This window comes from Camelus bactrianus, chromosome 10 (genome assembly GCF_048773025.1).
Source record: "Camelus bactrianus isolate YW-2024 breed Bactrian camel chromosome 10, ASM4877302v1, whole genome shotgun sequence".
Classification (NCBI taxonomy): Eukaryota; Metazoa; Chordata; class Mammalia; order Artiodactyla; family Camelidae; genus Camelus; species Camelus bactrianus.
In genome coordinates this window covers 63,263,164-63,284,776 of record NC_133548.1, presented here as the reverse complement: position 1 = coordinate 63,284,776, position 21,613 = coordinate 63,263,164, and the positions used below count along the sequence as shown (strand labels likewise).

General features: G+C 50.8%; 1 protein-coding gene across 14 annotated transcripts in view; it reads left to right on the top strand.

The window, feature by feature from the left end:
* Window positions 1–7,613: 7,613 nt before the first annotated feature.
* Window positions 7,614–21,613, top strand: part of SMCO4 (single-pass membrane protein with coiled-coil domains 4) — a 54,124-nt gene continuing 40,124 nt past the window's right edge. For 6 of the 14 annotated variants that reach the window (XM_074372856.1, XM_074372851.1, XM_074372855.1 and 3 more), the window contains exons 1-2: window positions 7,633–7,769; window positions 8,521–8,604. Coding sequence is in view for 1 of the 14 variants with exons in the window: in XM_045508967.2 (XP_045364923.1) it covers window positions 16,962–16,991 (30 nt within the window). In the remaining 13 variants the exon portion in view is untranslated. Of the gene's footprint in view, window positions 7,770–8,520; window positions 8,605–16,805; window positions 16,992–20,192; window positions 20,212–21,613 lie in introns of those variants that run through there. The other 8 variants (XM_074372860.1, XM_074372859.1, XM_074372857.1 and 5 more) reach the window with 6 other exon arrangements.

Below are 21,613 nucleotides of genomic sequence, written 5' to 3'. Positions count from 1 at the left end.
AGACCATTTCCAAGTCCACGGACCTGAGGTTAAGATCTCCAATTCTCCATGTACTGACAGGCAAGGATGCTGTACCATTTGGCATTCCTCGGCTGTAAATAACAGAAACTAACTCTGGAACCATGTGGTTTGAGAGGATCTCTGTAGTAGAAGCTTCTGGACGGTCTCATCTGCATCCTATATCGAGAATGTGTAAGTTGTATCCGTGGCCAGGCTTTTGACCCTCAATCATCGTTCTGATATCTGAGTGGCCTAGCCAGTGTCAGGTGGCCCCTGGAGGAGAGCTGGCCTCTTTGATCAAATACCTCAGCAGACTATATTTAATGAGGAAGGATAATTTCTCAGAAGGAATTTGAGGTGCTATTACCAACAAAAAGAAAAAGGGAAAGAAAGGAAGAAAAGAAAAGAAAAAAATTTGTGTGGATATGGGGCAGGCAAAAGAGAAAATCGGCTTGAAGTTCCATGAGAGTGTGATGGATATTGATTCTTTATTATTGTTATTGTTATTGTTATTATTATTACAAGACATACTTTCTGGGAACATTTTGATGTTTCTGAAACCAGGATACAGCTCTCAATGTATGCACACATGGAAAGCAGCCCTCCCCTCCTCCCCATGCCCAGAGAAGTAAACTGTCGTGAAATCAAATCAGTGATGCATATTACAGCTGAGGAGTCTTAGAACCCAAGAACTGTGGCCTCACAGATTCAGTCAAAGCCATATAAGCCAGACTCCTTGAAGCTTCAGAATGTGCTGCCGTTCCTAGGCCCTTCATGCCACTTTCTTTTAATCTCTGCTCTTCTAAAGCATCCTTACTTGGTCTAAATTGGTTCTTCTCTCACATCAGATGTTTGCCACAGTACTAAATGCTGAGATGAAATCCAATTCCATTAGGCAGGTGTTCATGGAGCAGAGCTACTAGTCAGCTCTCTGCTGGGCAGTGTCAGCAAGGAGGACAAAGCAGGGCCACCTGCTCTCTGAGAGCTTAGAGCTTAGGTGTAGAGGCTGCACCCACACACAGGAACCAGGTGAAACCCTCGCCTGGACTGCCAGCCCATGTGATCCTCACTTAGTGTGCTCACCTAAGCGCTGCAGCCGGGAGTCAGGAGGGGAGACAGCAGAGTGTGGGCTGAGTAGTGAAGGAAAACCCTGGGTGTCCCTGTCCCTTGCCTGTACCTGCTGGGACACAGGACTCCCTCTCTGAAAGCAACGAGGCACAGAGAAGTTGCACTCCTTGTCCGGGTCGTCATCCAAGAAATACAGAAGCCTTGGGTGAAGAGGACCACGTGCCCGGTGGGCTCCTGACAGGGCCAACAGCCATTCACCTTTCAGGTCTCTGCTTTAAGGTCACTTCCAGAATGTTCTTTCTAGACCTCTCAATTTAAAACGAGATCCCGTTATTAAACTTTCTCATGGCACCTTGTTCTTTTTCTTCAAAACACTTACGATAATTTGTAATTACCTGTTTGTTCTTCTCTCCACTGGTCTGTGGACTCTCCTAAGGAGGGAAGTTCTTTGTTTGCTCTATGTCCACAAAACTCAGTACAGTGCCTGCATACACGAGGTACTCAGGAAACCTGAGTGGAGTGATTGGAGAGTCAAATATAGGCTAGAAGCCATACCAGTGCTTTCTGATAATGATGAACTTGGTGAGGGACAAGGACACAATTGATAGGAAATAACTTTTGATGTTAAAAATGTGCCAGGCCAAAGGGACAGCTGGTATATGAGGCACTGATGAAGATCTTGAGGGCTATAGATCTGAGAGTTAAGGTAACTAAGAAGCGTTGCTTTTGGGCTTGGAATTTAAAACCAGTCGTGAACTATTTACAACCAATGGACTGAAGGTGGGGCTCGCCCATGCCCTTCCACTCATGCCTACAGTCCCACCTCTATTTGGACTCTGGGGAGTTGTGTGTTAGTGTGATCTTATTTTCCCAAGCAAAAACTAAAACAAAAACCAAACAAAACCAAAACAAACCCCCATCCCCCCCCAAAATGAAACCCTGAAAGGACTTAGATGATCATGAAGACAGGCAAGTTAATTAAGCTCTTATTTCTTCTTGAAATAGAAACTTAACATTTGCTGGCAGGGAGAAGGTTATGCAGGAATTAAGCTGAAAGAATCCACCGGTGTCCCCGGATCGAGAGTTTGCTTTGGTTGCTGGCAGCGGGGGTACAGGTGGGATTCTTTCCCAATCTTTAGCTGGAGACGTGAATTTCAGAAACCCGGAGGCAAGGAGCATGAGGATCTTGGCTGCACTGTTCATTAGCACTCCCGTGCCTTTGTACAAATGAACGCAGAGTCCCTAAAATTTTTCTTCTATGGGATTTTACAGCTTTATGAAAACAGGCAAGCCTTCCTTTACTGGAGAATCAAGTAGGTATAATTTTATTCAAAAGCTTTGTTTAAAAAAAAAGTAAATATATATGATATTACTACCAGTGAGAAAAAGGCATCTTTATGATAATACTTGATATTTATGCAGTAGTCTTCTCTGAAGAATTCCAATTCCAGCTCAGTGTATGAAATGGGTCAGCTAGGTTCTGGTGGAAATATAAATGTATGGGACTTCATGCTATACCACTTGCCAGATACAAGAAGTTGGATGTTTCCCCCTCTCAGCTGAGGGAAGATAAATTTCACCTTTTTTCTAGTTCTAGAAGAGCCTTTCCAGAATGTCAGCTTCTGGGAGTTCATATCAGATTTAAGACCAACTGAGTACCTGCAGAGGGAAACATTGCCAAAGGAGTTAATTGTTTGACCTCTGTATTCAGCTGGGCCTTGGGTGAATTACTTAAATGTTCTAGGTCTCAGTTTTCCCCTTTGTAAGACAGGGATTAAATACAGTGTCTCCTCTTAGGGTTAAGTAGCCCCCCTCTGGTGGAACAGTGTTGGTGACTTAAGAAGGACTCTGCCACAAGCACACACACACACACACAGACACACACACGTGGGTGCATGCATACACATGTGTGCACATGCACAGACATACACATACTCTGTCACTGACCAGACCCCAAGCCCAGGGCTGCATTCCCAATCAGATATCTCCAGAGCCACTGACAGTTCCCTCCTGACACACGGCCACAGACGCAGTCGTGGGAGTGAAGCCTTTTTAGCTCCACATTCCAACCAGCTCTAATGTGCCTGCCATGTAGGTAGGAGGCAGAAAAGGGAACAGGCGGGGTCCATGTGATTCAAATCACAGCAACAGCAGTTGAATAAGTGATGGTCCATTGACTAGCCTGAACCCTTGCAGGGGGTCGCCCAGGTCTCTGAGACTGTAAGGCAGTAACTTCCAAGGCTTTCAGATAGCATGGACCAGTCACACTACAAAAACATTTAGGGGGAAACTGAGACTGCCAACTTTAAATTTGGCTGCAAAATGGCTGGGGAAAAAACCCCAAGCTCTCACAAATATAATATTCATTGATAAAAAAAAATGGAATGCATTTAGCTTTACATTGCTCAGATAAGATCTCCTCTTGTCCACGAGTAGCAGAAACCTCTCCGTGGACCAGTGTCCGTCAGCAGCTGAGCCTGGGACCCTGCTGCAGAGACAGCCCAGCTGGGCATGGATGGAGCCGAGGGCGCAGTTTCATGAACATGGCACGGTGACCTCTGCTCCTGGTGGCTGCAGCCAGGCCACGAGCCCAATTTCAGTTTTGAGGGTTTCTACTTCTGTAAACACTCTGAGGCACGCTGCCTTCACCATTCCAGACCTCCTCTTTCTTACTGCGCTGCTTATCTAATTTAGCCCTCCAGACTGGCAAAGCACAGCACAGCACAACACAGCACATCTCTGATGCACGAGGTAGTGTTTCCTCATTCATCTTGAGTACGAGTCCTTGTCCTCTTCACAGCATCACACAGGGACCCAGCATGGTGTGTCTTCCACAGACCTATACTCACCATATTCTCTTCGTTTTTTTCTCGTCCTTCCTGCAAAGCTAATGTCATACAGACTGAGTCAGAAGAATCACAAGAGATATATTTCTCATTAATGCATTTGTTTAATAATACTGAGAGCCGATTGTGCCCCAGGCTCTATGCCAAGTGATGGGGATATAGTTGTGGGCAAACAAGTTCAGTGCCTTCTCTCATGGAGGGAGAACATGACAGATACAAACAAACAAGTATGTAATTATAAAATGTAATGAGAACATTGAAAACTTAGGAGTGTCAGGAAAGCATATAACAGATGGAATAGTTAAGAAAAGCGTCCCTGAGAAGGTGACATTTAAGCTGAAGCCCGAGAGAGAACATAGTGGACATTCATTGGTTTTGGTCATCTTCGATCCACTTTCTCTTCTTTTGGTAACGACATCTGCTGATTGTCTCTGGAGGCTTTCATTCAGGGAGTCCCATTCTTCTTGGGTTGGGGTTATGACCAAGCTAGGTCATGTGATCAAGCCAGGTCAAGCTGGCTTTCATTCAGGGCTTGGAATTTTGAGTGGAGTGATGCAGGGACAGAAAAAATCGGAGCGGGCAGTGTGCTCAGTGATGGGTAGAGCCAAACCAATGCCTCTGGAGGGCCAGATGAAGGGTTTGCATTTTATCCTAAATGCACAGGAAGGCTATAAAGACATTTTGAGCACCAGAGGATACTTTTAGTAAAAACCAACATCTCAAAGGAAAAGCAACCCAGTAAACAATTCAATCCAATCAACAGTGTAAAGATCTCTGAATTGGTCATCTCAGTTTTGCTCTGAGCCACTTCCAGGACACTGGGAATTTATAAGGTTCTTCTAAATCTCTTAGCTTCAGCTTCCTCATCTATGAAATGAGGCAGTGTGCAGTTGATCTCTCACATCCCTTCCTTCTCTGATGTTTCATGATCTATAGTGAAATCTTCTCAAATTGCACAAGGTGTCCACCATTAAGAAGTTTATAACAAAAGAGGAGAGAGAAATACCCAGCCTCTATAGTACCTGTTGTGTTCCATGGAGTTAAGAGTGTTTAAAGTAGTTTATAAGCCCATTTTGCAAGCTCATTTTCCTGTTGGCTACAAAAGGATTTTATCCAGTACTCGGCTCAGGAGCCATTCAATGAAGAGCTTTAAAAGAAGGCATTACTTAAAGTGTGACACTCTGCTAAACTGAGACATATTAACTCCAACTGAATGCTTCATGAGAGAAAACACTAGCGAGACTGCTGACTCTCGGTTGACTTTCACCAAGACCCTGCAATGGTTGAAATGCCTGTGTGTGATGTGTGTATCAGTTATCTCTTGCTACCAACACTTAATGGCTTAAAACAACCACCGTTTTATCTCTTACGACTCTTGGATTGGCTGGATCATTTTTGGCTAGTCTTTCCCGGGCTTACTTATGTGGCTGCATTCAGCTGGTGGGTTGGCTGGTGCTGCTACAGATGGGATGGCAAGCCTTTCTCTGTCTGGATATTTCATTTTTAAGGAAGTTGGACCAGGTTTCTTCACTTTCTTCACAGCCTTTCAAGAGGGCAAGAAGCAAGGCACAAATGCTCACCGAACATCCCTGCTTTTGCCTTCTTTACCGATGACCCAGTGGCCAAAGGATGTCACATGGCCGAGCCCAGGGTTAATATGGGACGGGGCTGCACCAAGGGCATGGATAGGAGGTGTGATTCATTAGAGGTCATTAATGTAACAGGGTGTGAATTTTCCCTCTTAGATATGCATTGCTAGTTATGCAACTTTAACTTACGGTGCTTTCCCAAAGACACAATGTACATGTTATTACTAGTGTGAGGAATCATTTGGAGTCACCTTATTAAGGGACTGAATTCTACATCAAATGGCTCTGCTTGCCTCATAAACTTATTCATTAATTTTTAGCAGTGGCCTTGGAAAGTTATGTACATAATATTTAGAGGAAAAAGACATTTACAATTATAATGAATTAAAGCAATCTATACTGCAGTATCACTGCCCCAATTTGGAACTTGAGGCTTGCTAATTTCATACCAGCATCATCTGTCTCCTCCCAATCGCTCTGCCTTAGTATGTGCATGCCTGACATGCACTCGATCTCAAATTCCTTCGAGGGCAAGAATCCTACCTCACACATGTTTGTTTCCCTCACGCTTCCAGCACTTACAATACTCTGTAGATGCTCCCAAAATGCTTGCTGAATAAATGAATTAATACTTGCCTTTTATTAAACACTTATATGTCCCAGGGACTTTATTCACAGACTGGCTCACCAATTCTCTCAGTGTCACAGGTAAGTGTTATCCTCCACAGTTTACAATTGAGATAGGGACAGAAAGCCCAAGGTAGACGGGCTAGGATTCCAGCCCAGTCCCATCTGATACCTCTTCATTGCACCCACTGCTGCTTTCCTTGTAGAGCAGGAAGGGAACTGTCAGATTTGAAAAGGTGGCCTCAAGTTGTTGAGAGAGGGTCAAAGAGAAAACAGAAGAGGCTGTCGATAGATAGGAGGGGACTGTAAACGTTCAAAACAAACACTTGTTCATTAAGAAACTGGCCATTGAAACCCAGGTGGAAAACCTATAGAAGAGCCAGTTCTACGGCTCTTAAAAAACCCGGCAGGTTAATTCCTGGGGGTGGGGAGAGGAGGGACTGGAAAGATCTTACTCTCAGGCCTGGTTCTGTTGGGCAGGTGACAGTACCACGCACACAAGGGTATTAAGGTTGTCCTCAGATGAAACGGTAGCCATTATTTTACATTTGCCTATTGTTTTTATTACCTACTAGATCAGTAATAACGCTAACAGTAGCTACCATATAGATACTACAGTATAGATGGGGTGGAGGGGCTGTGCAAAGTGCTTTATATACAATGCATGATGTCCATTAATCCTCACAACAACCCTATGAGTAGATTTTATTGTTCGTAGAGATGAGGTAACTGCCCAGGGAGATGCGCTTTCCCGAGAGTTCTCAGCGTTTAAGTGGTCGATCTAAAACCTGAGTCTGTTTAACTAAAAGCCCTGAATAACATTGAGCTGTGGGGCCTTGCGCGGCTTTGGTGCGGGTTGCGGGGGTGGGGCGGCGGGGAGAACGTTGTGAATCCTATTTATTCATGCAAAGCTGCGCACGTGTGTGTAATTTACAAAAAACAAATCCAGGTCGGGATACCTGTCCTCCAGAGGTTTAAAAGCCTACGTGGGTGGAGAGCGGCCCAAATCTCTACTCGCGCATTCACTCCTTCGCTCCCTCAAGAAGTATTTATTGCGCACTTGGGTATTCCAGGCAGGGCGCTAATCTAGCTCCAGGAGAGAGGATGATGAACACGAGAGACTTGGTGTTTGTTCCCCGAACCCGATTTCACTTTCTCGTGGGCGAGGCATTCGGATTCAGAGAAGCAGGAAATGTATCAACCCAGGTTGGGAGGGGAGGGCGGGGCACGACCCGCACCGGCTGCGCGGGCGCGGGAGGGAGGGCGCCGAGCAGCTGGGTGGTCAGGGCAGGCTCCCCGGAGGCGGCGGCGAGCTCGGGGCCGGCACGCGGGAGGGTCTCAGGCCTTGCGGAGCCCGCGGGGCGGAGAGCGTGGAGGAGGGCCGGGGGCGGGGCTGGCGGGGGCGGGGGCGGGGGTGGGCCGGGCCCGGGCCCGGGCCCGGGGGCGGGGCGGCCGGCGAGTTAGGGTTAGGGCTAGAGGATTCGGCTTCCCGGCGGCAGAGGGCGCCTGGCGCTGCGGTCCGGCGCGCCAGAGCCGCCCGCGCGGGCGCCGAGAGGAGAGGCGAGGCGAGGCGGGGAGCGCGAGCGGCGGCAGCCACTGCCACGTCTTCCCGGCAGTGGCGGCGGCGGCGCGGGAGGAGGTGAGCGGCGGCCGCGCGGGCGGGCAGGCGGGCCGGGAGCGGCGCGGGCGGGCACCGGGCGGGCGGGCACCGGGTACCGGGCTGGGGTGCCGGTGTCGGGACAGCGCGGTTCCCGCCACGCCGGCTCCGCCTGCGTGCCGTGCGGACGGCCGAGGCCCGGGCGCCGAGCGGGTCCCGAGCGCAACTCGTGCCGGCGGGGTGGGCGGGGGCCGAGGGGACGCGAGCCCGCCCGCCCGCCCGCCCGCCGCGGCGCCGGACGCGGGATCCTCGCAGCTGCGGGGCCGGGAAAAGTTGGGGCGGACCGTAAGCCCGCCTGGGCCGGGCGGGAAGTGCGGGTGCGCGGCGGACTCCAGGGGGCGGAGGGCCGCGGTGAGAGGGGTCCCGGGCCGGGAAGGCGGGAGACGCGGGTCCGTTGCGGGCGGGGAGAGAGAGGGGGTGCGCTCAGGGTCTCGGGCTGGAGTGGGGAAGTGTTCGGCTGGGGCCCTGCGGGTGAGGAGGGAGGGGACCCCACTGCGGGGCGGCCGCTGCGGGGACGGGAGGCGAGCCGGTGGCGGGGTAGAGCGGTGGGGAGTGGGCTTTGCCTCCTCGCCGCCTCTGTTGGGGCAGACCCTGAGAGGGGTCAGGCTCAGAGTTGGGGACGCCAGTGGCATCTGAAGACCCGGTGGGGAGTTCCTGTAACCGGTGGAGGAGGGAGCGGCGCTGTGCTTCCTCTACCGCTTCGGGTCAAATACCGCCCCTCTGCATCTGCCAGGTTCACCTCCCAGACTGCAGTGCTTTTGTCCTGGGGAAGTTGAGGAGGGACCCCTGAGTGGATGAGATATTTAGGAGTTCCAAGGTGAGTAGGATTGGACTGCATGAAATCGTAACTGTTGCCAGGAGCTGTCTAAAAACCCAACTCTGACCTCCTCCCACACCCACTCACCCCGTTCCCAGTACCCGCAAAGTCTGGATTTCCTGGGCTGGGCGAGCAGATCCCCAAAGCCCAGCAGCACATCTGCTCACAGGGTCGTGGGTATCCTGAAGCGGAATAAGACGTGGCCTTTTATTCTCTGGGACTGAGGTTGGCTGTTTCAGAAACAAGTGGAGATGCTGGATGCTTTATTAAAATAATCTGTGTGGTGCCCCTTGACGATGGAGATGAATCATACTAGCTTTTTTTTTCCCCCAAATAAACTTTGTATTCAAGACACAAGTATGCCAGGTCATTTGCAACAGCGATAGAGCTGGAGACCCACACTCTGGGCCTGAGCCCTGGTGCTAGTCCTAGTGTTATTAGCAAGGGTTGTGACCGGGGATGAGTCACTTCCCCTCTCTGGAACTCAGTTTCCTCATCTGTGAAGTGGGGTATAAATAAAGAGCTAGACAGCCTGATGGAGGCAGGAGTAGGCTTCTGAGGGAGACTGAAATCTTTTTCCTCATGAAACTAGATGGGCCACAGAAAATGGGCCACAACCTGTTATAAAGAAATTAGGATGGACTCAAAACAGCTGAGAAGCAAGGAAGACTGCAAAACATAAAACAAAACCAAAACTTACAATACTTGTACTAGATTTACAGTATGAGATACTGTTCTCATGCAGGAAGTCTCTTGCAGGCTGTCCAGCTGTCATTACTGTAAGGTATTTAACTGTGCTTAAAAATTTTTCATGTCTCATCGGTGGACCTGAATTTTTTTTTTTAACCTTCAAGCCTAGAGCGGATGCTCAGTGGGACTGGTCTTGGCACAGCCTTACTCAAAGGACGTCCCCAGGATCTGTCATTGCCAAAGTCTGTAGGATTTCCTTCTGTCTGATTGATGCTGTGCTCCTGGTACCACTGCCCTTCTGTCATCCTTTCCATCGTGACTTGAGAAGTGGTGAGCTGATTCCTGTTGCGCCTGGCATTTCTGAACTTCCCAGGTTTCTTTTCAAGTGAGTGAAATTAGTAAGCAAACAGTGCATTAGAGGCAGCACATTAAAAACAGCTCTGGGTAGTAAGGTGTCTACCTCACCCCTATTCCCCAGACCCCCGGGCAGCCTCTCACTAGACCTTCTGGGCCACCTGCTGGCCATCTCGTTTTGGACTCTGAGTGTCATCGCAGAGTTGAAATGACGTGGCTGAGTCAAACAGCGCATTCATGATCAAGCCATGGTACTGGGAGAGGAGGATTATAATTTTTTTTTTTGTATTTTATCATAACTCAATGTTCCTGTCCTTCTGTTCTCTTCCATTAGATTTCAAAATCCATATTGGGTTTGACCACATCATTTTCAGTAATCCTTTTCTGTCAGTTTCTTGGAAGTGGCTGTTAGTGGTTATCTCTGAGTTTGAGGTAGTGGTAAAATTGTATCCTCTCCAGCAGGTAATTAAGTTGAATCTTTAAGATATCTATAGTGTATATGTGTGTGTGTGTGTGTATAAATAACTGAGGGCTGTTAAATTAATAGCAATCATGATGCTAATAATAGTCATCATCTGAGCCCATAAGTCTATCAGGCACTGTGAGATGAGGAAACAAAGCTTAGACAGGATACAGCTGTAAGTGTTGCCACTAGCTTACACAAGTTACTGATGGTCTTTGCAACCAAATAGCATTTTTGCGAGAGTGGAAAAGGAATTCTTAGCTATCATACAGGTTTGTGATATTAAATGAGATGATGTATATGAAATGCAATGTGTAAACTGTAAAGGGCCTTCCAACTTGGGACAGTGTTTTAACACAAGCATTTGGGGGCACTGGAAGCTTATGAGTCCATGAGTTGTGTCTGGTAGGCTTGGGGTATACATGCTGATCCCTCTGAGCCCGGTTTCTGAGTATGTAAACTCAGGGTGATATTGTCTGCCTTGCGTTAAATGAGATACACTTGGGAATTGCAGGGGATGTGGTTGTCATCCAGCCCTTTCCCTCCACTTACCACAGGCACTCGGGGTAGTGGGATTGGTTAAGTTTTCCAGTAGGAATTGTCCTTGAGGGAGAAAGGCTTTTGAAGTACATTTTTGTACTTATGAATCGTTCTTTTAGCTGTTGCCTTCCCACCCCCACCTGCAGCACATTCAGTGAGCGTTCCAGGCCCCAGCGTCATCCAAAAGGAGGGAATTGACCCAAACCAGAAACCAGAAAAGACAGATCTTCGTTAGGAGTTTGAAGATGGATGTAGCTCCTTTCCCTTTGCCTATTTTATGCCCTTCTCTCCTTTTTTATTCGTTTTGTTGGGCAGGGAAAAGATACTGAATTTGGGGGTTTCTAGCTGAAAGGGGACATTGTTAGTGTAAGTTGGGGGAGTGGGTGCAGGGCAGATATGGGCCAGGAAGGAGATGAGAGAGTTGGTTTGACAGTAAAATCTGGAAAGTTTGGCATGGGGGACATCTCTGTTAGATGTAGGATTTGGCTAAATATGGGGCCAATATCCATCTCGTCCTGTAAGACTCTCTTGTGGGGCTTTGAAGTTTCTGTGCTCCAGGCAGGTTTTGACTGGTGGCGGCGGCACTGTAAATGAGTTTCCATAGTAAGTTGTGTGGGGAAAAGGAAATTAAATTCCAGGAGGGTGTTTGTTGTGACTGATGCCAGAATTTCTCTGAGAATTTTATTAAGATTCAGTCAGTCTATAAAAGTACTTCCTCATTCTCTGAAGATATTAATTAAGAAATAGCTTTAAAAAAAAAAAACCAGAAGTGTCTCCTTTGTGAGCCTTTAAAATGTAATCTTCCTAAATCTTTGGGAAAAAATGAAGTCTAAAAAAATCCCAGAGCCATAGATTTTAAAAGCAGTTCCTCCCCAAAGTACTGTTTGCCTTCTCTTCCTGTCTCTTCCCTCCTCTTGCATTATTTTGATAATGAGTTAATTTTGGTTTCTTTCACATTTTGGTAGCCTCATTTTTCTGTTTATGACCTTTAATTTTTAGATCTCAAATGTGTCTTCTTTTCCCTTGAGTTTCTGGGATTCATTCGCTGCGGGGTGGCAGCACAGCGAGGCGGTGAGGAGGGCAGACTCAGGAGCCAGGCTGGGGACAGGAGAGTCGCGGTGCTTCTTGGAGACCAGGCTCTCCGCAATCTGGATGGGCCCCCGCCGTGGCCCTGGAGGCCGATCGCGTTATTCCTGTCGCACAGATGAGGAAATGGGCACAGAAACGCATGGGTCCACGTAGCCAGCCGGGCGTGAGTCTGAGTGGCAGCCGTGATCTCTGCATGCCACACCTGCCCTGCCAGGTCGGACTCCACCTGTGGGCTGGGGCTTCATTAAGGGAGTGAAGGTCAGGTCTGTGCTTTAGAAAGGTGGCCCCATGGGCTGCGTGGAATAGGAAATGAGTAGAGAAACGGGGCCATCGGGGTCACTGGCATGAGAGAGGACAGGCTTGAACCAAAGGCAGTAAGATGGTGGCAGTGGTCAGCGTGGATGGTGCTCGGTCCTCTGGACGCAGGGTTGAGACAGGGAGGAGTCAAATCCCAGCCACTCTTTTCCTCTCCTCACCCCTCCCAGCGCCGTCATCGCTGCAGGCTGGGTACTGGAGATGCTAACTGTGCAGACCAAAAGCCATCCTTGTAGAAACCAAAATCGCCTCTTAAGGCCTCTTGTGAGAGCCAGAGAAACGAGCCTGAGTAGAACCCCAAAGTGCCTTCCCCTCTCTTTGACCCCCCCCACCCGCACCCCAGGCCTTATCGTTTCTACCTTTCCTGGAGCATCTTAGGATGGAATTCAACTTCTCAGACCTCATTTAGGGAAATGCTGATTTGGATATTCAGATTTAAAATAAAGGCGTCAAAAGGAAAAATCCCCAAAGAAAGCAGCCTCCCTGGGGTGTAGTTGGCACCCGCTGTTCCCTGGTGGACTCAGTGAACCCCCTGGGAGCGTGGTCCTTGGTTCTGGCTGTTTCCCAGGGGCTGATCTGCCTCTAGGCGGAGGTGATTTGCGGTCACCAAGCCTGCAGAGCCTGGTGGGGAAGCGGGAGTGGTGGTGGGCGAGTTCTCAGTGGTGACCACCCTGGGAGGAGGTGAGACAACCCCCTGAAGGATGCAGCCTCAAAGTGGAGCCGGGCCATGCTCGGGAGAACCAGAGTCAGAGCAGGGGGACGTGACTGGTCCAGGTGGTTAGTGTTCACATTTTCGCCTCGATGATGCACTGTTGCCACGTCAGGACTATGCTGGTCCTACGCCCTCTCCCCTCGTCAGTGCCAGAGTCCATAATAAACTAGCCCGGGCTGCTGTTTTGCAGATTGCATAATACCCGTGCCCTTCAGATGGTTTGTTCTTGCTGGGTCCCAGCCCGTTGGTTGGGTGCCGGTTTTGCTTGGGCTGCATCCTCATTGCGAAGAGGCTGGGAGTTACTTTACTGGACTGGCCACTTCCCGGGGTCCGCAGTCACTGCCGTCTCTGCGGTGACTCACTGCGTAAGACCACTCCCCACCATTTAATGGTCGCCCCTTTCCCTCCAAGATGTGACTTCTTTTCCTGGTCCTGAGGGCAGTCCTCTAGCCGTGGGTTGTTAAAGTGCCCAGTGAGTATGGCGCATTGACAGGGTACCTGTTTTAACGGGAGGGGATGTTGCCCAGGATGTTAGCTGTCAGGCCTCCCTCCTGAACATCATGTCCTAAGCAAAGCCCCTCTGTTTTCTTTTTTGCTGCATATGTGTTTGGGGTGTGTGTTTGTTTTAATTATTACTAGGAAGCAAAAAAAAAAAAAAGGATATTTATTTATTAAATGTCCGAATTTACAGAAGTGATACTATGGACTGGCAGAAAAAGCACCTGCACCTTTGTCCAGGTTCCCACTGGTTCATGTCTCCTTGTTCCACATGGTTGCCGCTTTGTTGGCAGAGCTGTCTGATTTGTGTACTGGTTGAGTTTGGATTTCAGTATTGAGTTGAAAAGAGGCCTGCCTGGTTGTTTGCCGAAGTGGAGGGACTGGAACGGTTTGGCTCCGGGCTGCCAGCCTTGGCTCTCCCTGCAGCCCCAGGAGCCTGGCACGTGGTGCCTTTGTCGGGCAGGTGGAGTTTGGCCAGGCCGTTCCTTTGCCTTAGCCTGGGAGCAGCTCTGCTGGTGGCAGCGGTGGCCTCCCCTCTGCTGTAGGAAAGGGAATTCTCTCTTAATCCTGGCTTTCACTTTCTTCTCATCCTATGGGAGTGAGAGGGAGGAAAGTCTTGGAGCCAAGTTCAGGGCAGGACAGGTTTGCGGCTTCCACAAAGCTTTTACAGAAGTTTTCCTCTGATCCCACATTTCTCTTCTGCCCTGTTGATCCTGACTTGGTCCATCATCTGGGGCTTAGAGGCTGCACTTGAAGTGTATCAGTCACTCTTGGGAAGACTTTGGAGTGTGGCACCAAAACTTGTTTGGATTGATGTGACAATTTCACATCAGAGCATGACCTCTGTTTTGGTGGTGGTGGCTTTTAATCAGTTCAGTTGCTTTTTTTAAAATGATACAGATAATACATATGATGCTCTCCCATTCACATAGTGAAGTACATTGCAGAAAATGTAGCACCCTCCGCCTCCCTGCTGGGTCCTCAGAAGTAACCAGTCGTAGCAGTCTGATGCATATCCCAAAACTGTCCATCAGTCTGTACTCACACAGCTACATATAGTTTTGTTTCTTTTGTAAGCATAAGTCTGATGCATCATGTATATTGTTTCACTATTTTGTCTTTTCACATAATGTAAGATCTTGTAGATCTTTTCATGCGTGTGGTTCTTTTAATTTGTCTGCAGAATGTTTTATAGTACAGATACCTCACAATTTATAAGTCAGTCCCCCATTGATAGTTGTATAAACTAACTCATTAGTTTTGCCATTTAGTCTTCATACATATGTACTGTTATGCACATATGCACGTGTTTCTCGGCGTGGAATTGGTGTGCCACGGGTTCTACACGTAAACTGTCACAGTAGTCCCTACACTGTGTTCTCGAGGGCTGTCCTGCTTTAAACTGCCAACAGTGTCTGAGGCTGCCCATTTGCCCACAGGTTGCCATTCTGCTCGGTGATGGAAATGGCCAGTGTTTAGTAGGCATCTAATCCATCCCAGTGCGGCTGTCAGATTCATTTGGCTTCTGGATCTTAGTGGGCGGGTCCGTCATAGCTGGAGGATGAGGGAGCTGAGCCCCCCAGGACCAAGGACTGAGGCCCAAGGCTCTGCTCTGGGTGGCGGGAGCGTCCTGCTGCCAGGGGTGGCAGCGTGGCCCTGGAAGCGATCGCTCTTGGTGTCACGTCCTCTGCGCTTTCCCCAGAGGCTGGCTGCTGTAACAGAACACTTAATTTGGCGTAACCTGCCAGAGTCTGCGAGCCTCTCCCCGAGGAAGCGAGCCTGTGTGAGTGGTAGCACGTTGATGCTGGTTCTGGTCTGCGCGGCCAAGTTGGGGGCGGGGGGAGTTGAACTGGGCGGGGGGGGGTGCATTTAAAGATCACTTGCCGGAAAGCCAGACTCCCTTGTTTCTGGAACAGCCTCCACGCACGTGGTGAAGAGAGATTCTGTGCGCGGTGGGGCTTTCCTTCCAGCGGCGTGGTGCTCTGTCCCCCTCTCTCCCGGCTTCTATGTGGGACTACTGTGACAGTTTGTCCCTGAGCAGGGACTCTTGGAAGGGGTTCTCGGGGCCTGACCTGCTGGAGGGGGCATCTGGAAGTCCTGACAAATAGGCTCACTGGGCCGTCCCTGCAGGCTGAGCGGCCCGTGGGTTTTGGGGGGCTCTGACTTGCTGAATGATGGTGTCCTTTACCTGCTGTTCAAAGGGGGCCACAGGGAGAAGGTGTGGTGGAGGGGGCAGTGAGGGGATGGGGTGAAGAGATTCTAGGGTCCTTTCCAGCCCCACTCAGTCGTTTGTGGCTGTGTGACTTATGCAAAGTTACTCTTTCTCCTTGGGCCTCGGCTTCCTTATCTGTAAACCGGGAATAACGTTAGTACCTTCCTCACAGGGTCGTTGGGGGGATTAAGAGAGTCATGTTTGTAAAGCTCTGAGCACATTACCTAATAAGTAAGCACTCGGTAATTGTAAGTAACTACTACTCTTAATTTGTGTTCTCCTTTCCTTAATAAGTAACTTTAAACACATGAATGTGTATTATGTTTGCTAACTATAAAAACGCACAGAACCTGGTGATGTTAAGGAGTGGGGTCAGGAGATCAGGCGCTGCACAGAGGCGCCCGGATCGGCTGGGGCTGTGGGAGCGTGTTGGGGTGAAGGTGGCAGGTTTGGCAGGAGAGCACGTTTGATGTTCTCCTACACCAGTCCTGCTGTGCAACTCCAGGGCCCCAGAGCAGAGGCCATCCCCTCGTTAGAGTGAGTGCTGGGGACTCTCTGTCTAGCCTCTGCCCGTTGTTTTTAAGGCCAAGCTAGGCCGTGAGAGCTGAAGTGTCTGCCGCTGGCCTGGCCGTCCAGAGCGGAGGTGGGCCCGGTCTCTGTGCCCTGCGGGGTTGAGGCTCTTCCCCCAGCCCAGCTCTCCTCGCTGCCAGGTGCTCCCACTTCCAGATATGAGGAAACAGAACCGTGTGGTGTTGGGTGCTTTGCAGCATCTGCCGTTCGCTGCCCCTGAGGCCCCTCTGAGCTGAGGTTGCCGAAGTGCAGGGAGGTAAAGTCAGGTGTACCCAGGGCGAGGCACGGCTGGGGCTCACACTTGGGTGTCTGCCTGGCTCCAGAGCTCGCGCTTTCCCCTCTGCCTGGTTCCGGTCCTAGCTGTGCTGGCCCCGGGCTGATGTCTGTGCTGGTCTCGTGCCCCTGACCCCAGACGGTGGCAAGTTCATTTGAAGTCCCTGATTTGTTTGCTCATGGTTTAACCAAACCGGAGGCCCAAGACCTGCAGGTTGAGCACAAGGAGGGGGGTACCCGAGGCTCCAAAGCAGCGCCAGCCGCCCAGGTCCAGCTGCACAAAAGAAACCTCATCCTTGGGGTGGAACTCGGTGGGGGGGCCTGGTGTCTGCGGGCCTGGGAGGACCAGATCCCCCAGTGAGAGTGCAGGCAGGCCTGGGCAGACTGTGTGGCTTACAGAGCGCCAGATGTAGTGGCCTGTGACGTGAGTCCAGGTCACGAGTGTGAAAGATGTGCCAGCAAGATAATAGTGGCCTGTGGTGAGAGAGAGATTTCAGTGGTGCGTGGTGGCTGCCAAGGGTGCTGCCCTAAGTGTAAGTCAGCCAGACAGAGACATCGCCTGGGCTCCAGGGGTCTGAGAAGACCTCTCAGAAACGGCACAGATTAAAACAAGCCTTGTTTATCTCTTCGAGAGCAGGTGAATGCGGCTTCTGATCCACCCTCAGCTGCAGGTGAGGACGCCGAAACGGGGGGTTTGGGGGGGTGAGCTGCCTGATTTAGGGTCACGGCCCCGCTGAGGGGATGTGAGCCTGGAGCCAGCCCTTCCTGCGCTCCACCCCACACTCGTGCTCAGTGAGTACTGCATGCAGCAGCTGCCCTGAGGAGCCAGGACTGCTTAACAAATGAGTGAAGCAGGTCCCGATTCAGTTCCAGTCCTGGCTCTTCTGTCTCTGAGCAAAGCTAGGCCATTAGCCCCTCAGTTGCCTTCTGTAGGTTGGGTGTGGCACCCCTGCCTCCCCTCTAAGCTTGTCTTCATTCACTCAGAATCTATTCAGCCAGATGCTGTTCTGGGTGTTGGGTGTTTCACACCAAACCACAGATGTTAAAATCCTCTTCTCTTGGGGCCTGTTGTCTCCTGAAGGGTGACAGACAATCACTGGTTACAGTTCATGGTGTCCGTCCTAGTTTCCTGGCGCTGTAACACAGGCATGCACACTGGACGGTTTAAACAATGGGAACATGCTCCCTCGCAGGCCTGGGGTCCGAGAGGCAATCTGCTCCCTGCTTCTCCCCCAGCTTCTGGTGGTGCCGGCGTTCTCAGAGCCCTGAGCTGTGGCAGCGGCTCTGCCCTCCTCCCTGTGTCTGTGTCCTCTGTTTTCTTAGGACAGGGTCCCTGGATTAGGGCCCACCCTCCTCCTGCGTGTCCTCATCTTAACCACGTCCATCTGCAGAGACCCTGTTTCCAAAAGAGGTCCTGTTCTGAGGTGTCAGGTGGATCTGGGTTGACGGTGGGGACACTGTTTTCCCCAGAACAGTATGGGAGGTGGTGGTGATTGCTGAAAAACCATGGGGGCCCCAGGGCAGGGGGCAGTGAGGTGGTGAACAGTGGTCCAGGCAGGCCTGGCTGAGCAGGTGGTGTCTGAGCTTCCATCTGGAGGAGGGGACGTGGAGAAGGAGCTGAGGTGTGGAGGGACTGCATCCTAGGCAGAGGGGCCAGCAGACACGGAGGCCTTGGTGGGAGTCCCGCGTGTGTGTTGTGTGTGTGTGTGTGTGTGTCAGTGTCAAGGACCGCGTCGGTCCCTGCCGTCTTTGTGAGGCTTTGGCCTTTAGCAGGACGGGAGCTGCTGTTGTGTCTGGGTGTGGACCAGCTCGCTGAGGATTTTTCTGAAGTTCAACGGCCATTGCAGGGCCGTGTCCGTGTGCCTAGGTATTTTGCAGCAGTTGTTTCTCTGCATTTTCTTTTTGAAATGTCAGTGCTCTGTTGACCCTTGCTCCACCACCTTTTCCTGTCTATTCTTTCTCCTTCTAGTTGCCTTTTCACCCACCCGCTTCCCCACACTTAAACCACAAGCACGGAGAAGAGAAAGTAGACAGTAGACAAGGCTGGGGGTCGTCGGTGCTGCCCGGAGGCCTGGTGTGTGTGGCAGCCCCGCTGGGCGCCCTGGGGTCGCCTGGTGAAGGTGCTTCTCGCCCCGGCAGATTTAGAAGATGCTGAGGTCAGTGTGAGCTCAGTGCGCTCAGCTCCCCGCATCCTTCTGTGGATTTAGTCGCTCTGCCGTGAAGAGAGTTGAGTCAGCTGTCTCAGGCAGCAGGCCTCACTTGGCCTTGAAAATGCAGGGCGGGGAGGGACGTGCAGGAGCACCTGTGGAGAGACCAGGGGACTCATCGGGTGGTCATTGCACCCAGCCCTGGGGCCCCCTCTGCTGCCCACTTTGTCACCAGCCTGCAGGGTTCTACTTTGTTCACATTTGCCATAAAAACACTCCGAGTATAGTTATTACAGAGAATAAGGCACTGTGGGCGTGGCTTGCCCTGGGCGTGCTGGCCGGGAGGTCTGAGGTCTGTGCCAGTTTGGTTGGTGTGGTCCTGGAGGAGTCATAACTTCGGATTCCTTGGCATCAGAGCCGAAGGAAATCTCCTTATCTGGCCGACGTTTAATTTCCTCTCCGGGCCTCCAAAGGAAAGGTTCTGGCACGTTTGTGATTAGGGCTGCGGAGAAGTGGGCCGTGGGTGGCCCTGATTTCAGACCCTCTTCCCAGCCACCCCCACGAGGGTGGTGCCAGGAGCAGTCCGTCCGGGGGAGATCTGGGAGGCCGCTGGCACGGCCGCCCCTCTGGGGAGCACCGCTTTGGACGGTAATTACGTGTAAGCGGAGATGGAAATAGAATCTCCCGGCGCCAGGAGCAGCTGCTCCTCTGTAGGATTTCAGGAGCTGCTTTTGGGCGCCACTCCTTCCCCACCTCCCCGCCTCCCAAACAGAACACACCCATCTGACAGCGGGGAAGACTATTCCTAGTTAGAAACGAGCACTGGAAATGTGTTCCACGGGGTTGGGGTTCCTTCCCCAGAGTTATTTCTCGGGGTACTTTCCCAGCACAGCGAAGAGCTTCCTTCTTTGCCAGACTCTCCAGGAAGCTTTGACTCAGGTCTCGCCAGGAGTCTGCAGTGTCTGGCTTCCTTTCCACACTAGAGGCAGAGAGGCCTTGCCCCAGCGTGGGAGCCATGCAGGACACCAAGTGCTCCCATGAAACAGCCTCCTCATCCTGTTCCCATGCGGCCTTTGTCTCGTGCTGACGTGCCCCAGGCGCTTAGTAAACAAGTACTTGTGGATGGGCAGGACTGACTGCATGCAGGCTCTGATGGTTTTACCTTTTTGTTTTTTCAACTGGGCTCCTGGCAGGCAGCATCTGTGAGTAAGCTCAGGGCCGTCAGTGCTCAATCTTTGGCTGCATATTGGGACTGGTCCCATCCCTGCGGCCTTGGGACGGTCACTTGCCTCCCTGGGCCTCGGTTTTCTCATCCTTCACCTGGGGATTGCATGCAGTGGTTGTCACGCATGTCTCCTTCCTTGCGTCCCCCGCAGCCCTTTGATGGGTCCTGGGGTGATTTGCAAGCACTGACTTCCCTGGTCACCGTGGGAGCTGCTTGAGGGCAGCGGGAATATGAGCTCTTTGTCCCGGGGAGCCTGGCATATGCAGAGCGCCCACAGAGCTCCCCGGTCGCCCTTGTCCTGCTTGGCCAGACCCCAGAGTCTTGCTTTCCGGGTGAACATTGACAGGAGGCGGGGACAGGTGGTGGGGGTTGGGTATGACTCCAGGGCAGGCGTCCCCACAGTTGTTCAGCGTGAGCTCCTTGTTCCTGTCTCAAGTTTCATGCAACTTTTGATCCTTGCCCTGGACAAAGTCCCTTTATATCTGGATGTTGTCGTGACAATTGGTTTTACAATTACTAGTAAGTAGGAAAGAATGGATCATGATGACAAAATTATCTGTACATTGCATTCTAAATTTAAGAAATGTCTATGCATTGGGAAAACACTATAAAGAATTTTATTTCAGTGGTTGTCTCCGGGTCTTGGTATTACAAGAGATTTTTGATCTGTCTATTTTTTGGCGTTTTCTATGGTCAGCATGTGCTATCTATATAATATGAGCTATTAAAATTACTATAAATAATCAGTAGCTGTTTAGTAGGGGTTAATATGTGCTCCACGCTGCAAGAACTTGCCATTACAGTCTTATTTACTCCTCGCTATGAACCTGTGAGATCTTTTTTTAAATACAGATGTGAACCTGTTTTATTTTATTGTGGTGAAATATATGTAAGACTTACCTTTTAAACCATTTTTAAGTTCTGTGAAGTATATTCACTGTGAGATCCTTTTTTTTTAACCCTTTATTTTATAAATGAGGAAGCTGAGGCTTAGAGGAACAAAGCTGCCTAAGGTCACAGAGAGTAAGTAGTTCCAGAGATGGGAAGTGGACCCGGGGTGCTGGGACTCAGAAACCTGGCATCTGGCTTGTGGCTGCTGGAGTCCGTGATGACTCACCCTGCCCCGTGCCCATCGCTTGTTTGCAGAAAGCCACCCCTTGAGTGTGTGTCTCTCCGTGAAAGCTCTAGTGCTGGCCTTTGTTTATTTACAGGGAGGTGGGCGGTCAGCCTGGCTCGGGGCGTGAGTGGCTGGCATAGGTGCCCTGCCGACGGGGCCAGGGACGGTGGTCTCTGCACTCCTGCTTGTCTCTGTTAGGCAGGGTGAGGCGTTGGGGCTGCTGTGAGGGCGAGGAGGTGTTAGGGTTCTGTCTCTAGAAGGTGCTGAGCACTGGGGGCAGTGGAAAGAGCGGTGGTCTAGATAGAGCTCAGATACCCGGCTTCGTCAGGCCTGGGTGCGCCGTGCAGGCTGATTTTAGAGACAGGACGTTGAACTTGGAATTGGAAGGTCTGTGATGTGGTAGACATGCTTTGGCCTCAATTTCCTTATTTCTAAGTGGGTGAGAAAAATGCTTGTTCTGCTTGCCTCCCGTGATTGTAGACGATTAAATGTCATGATGTTGGGGGAACGCGCTGAATAAACTAAGGGCTATTGGGTCAGTTTCTAGGATGGGACTTCTGAGTGCTCAGTGGTGTGGGGAGAGTGTGTGGGGTCGACCCTGGAGACGTGAGGAGGATGGATTAGGATGTGAAGGGTAGCAGGTTTGCTCTGGCTTGTTTTCTTTGTTTTTTACCATGAGCTTGCTTCTTCCACCATCACTTAGTTGGTGAAATGCAGTGTTCTGTTGTCTGCCTAGCACTGTATGTTGAAATGCCCTGGGATTTTACTGGCATGTGACTCTGCCAAGGTCCTTGGATTTACCCT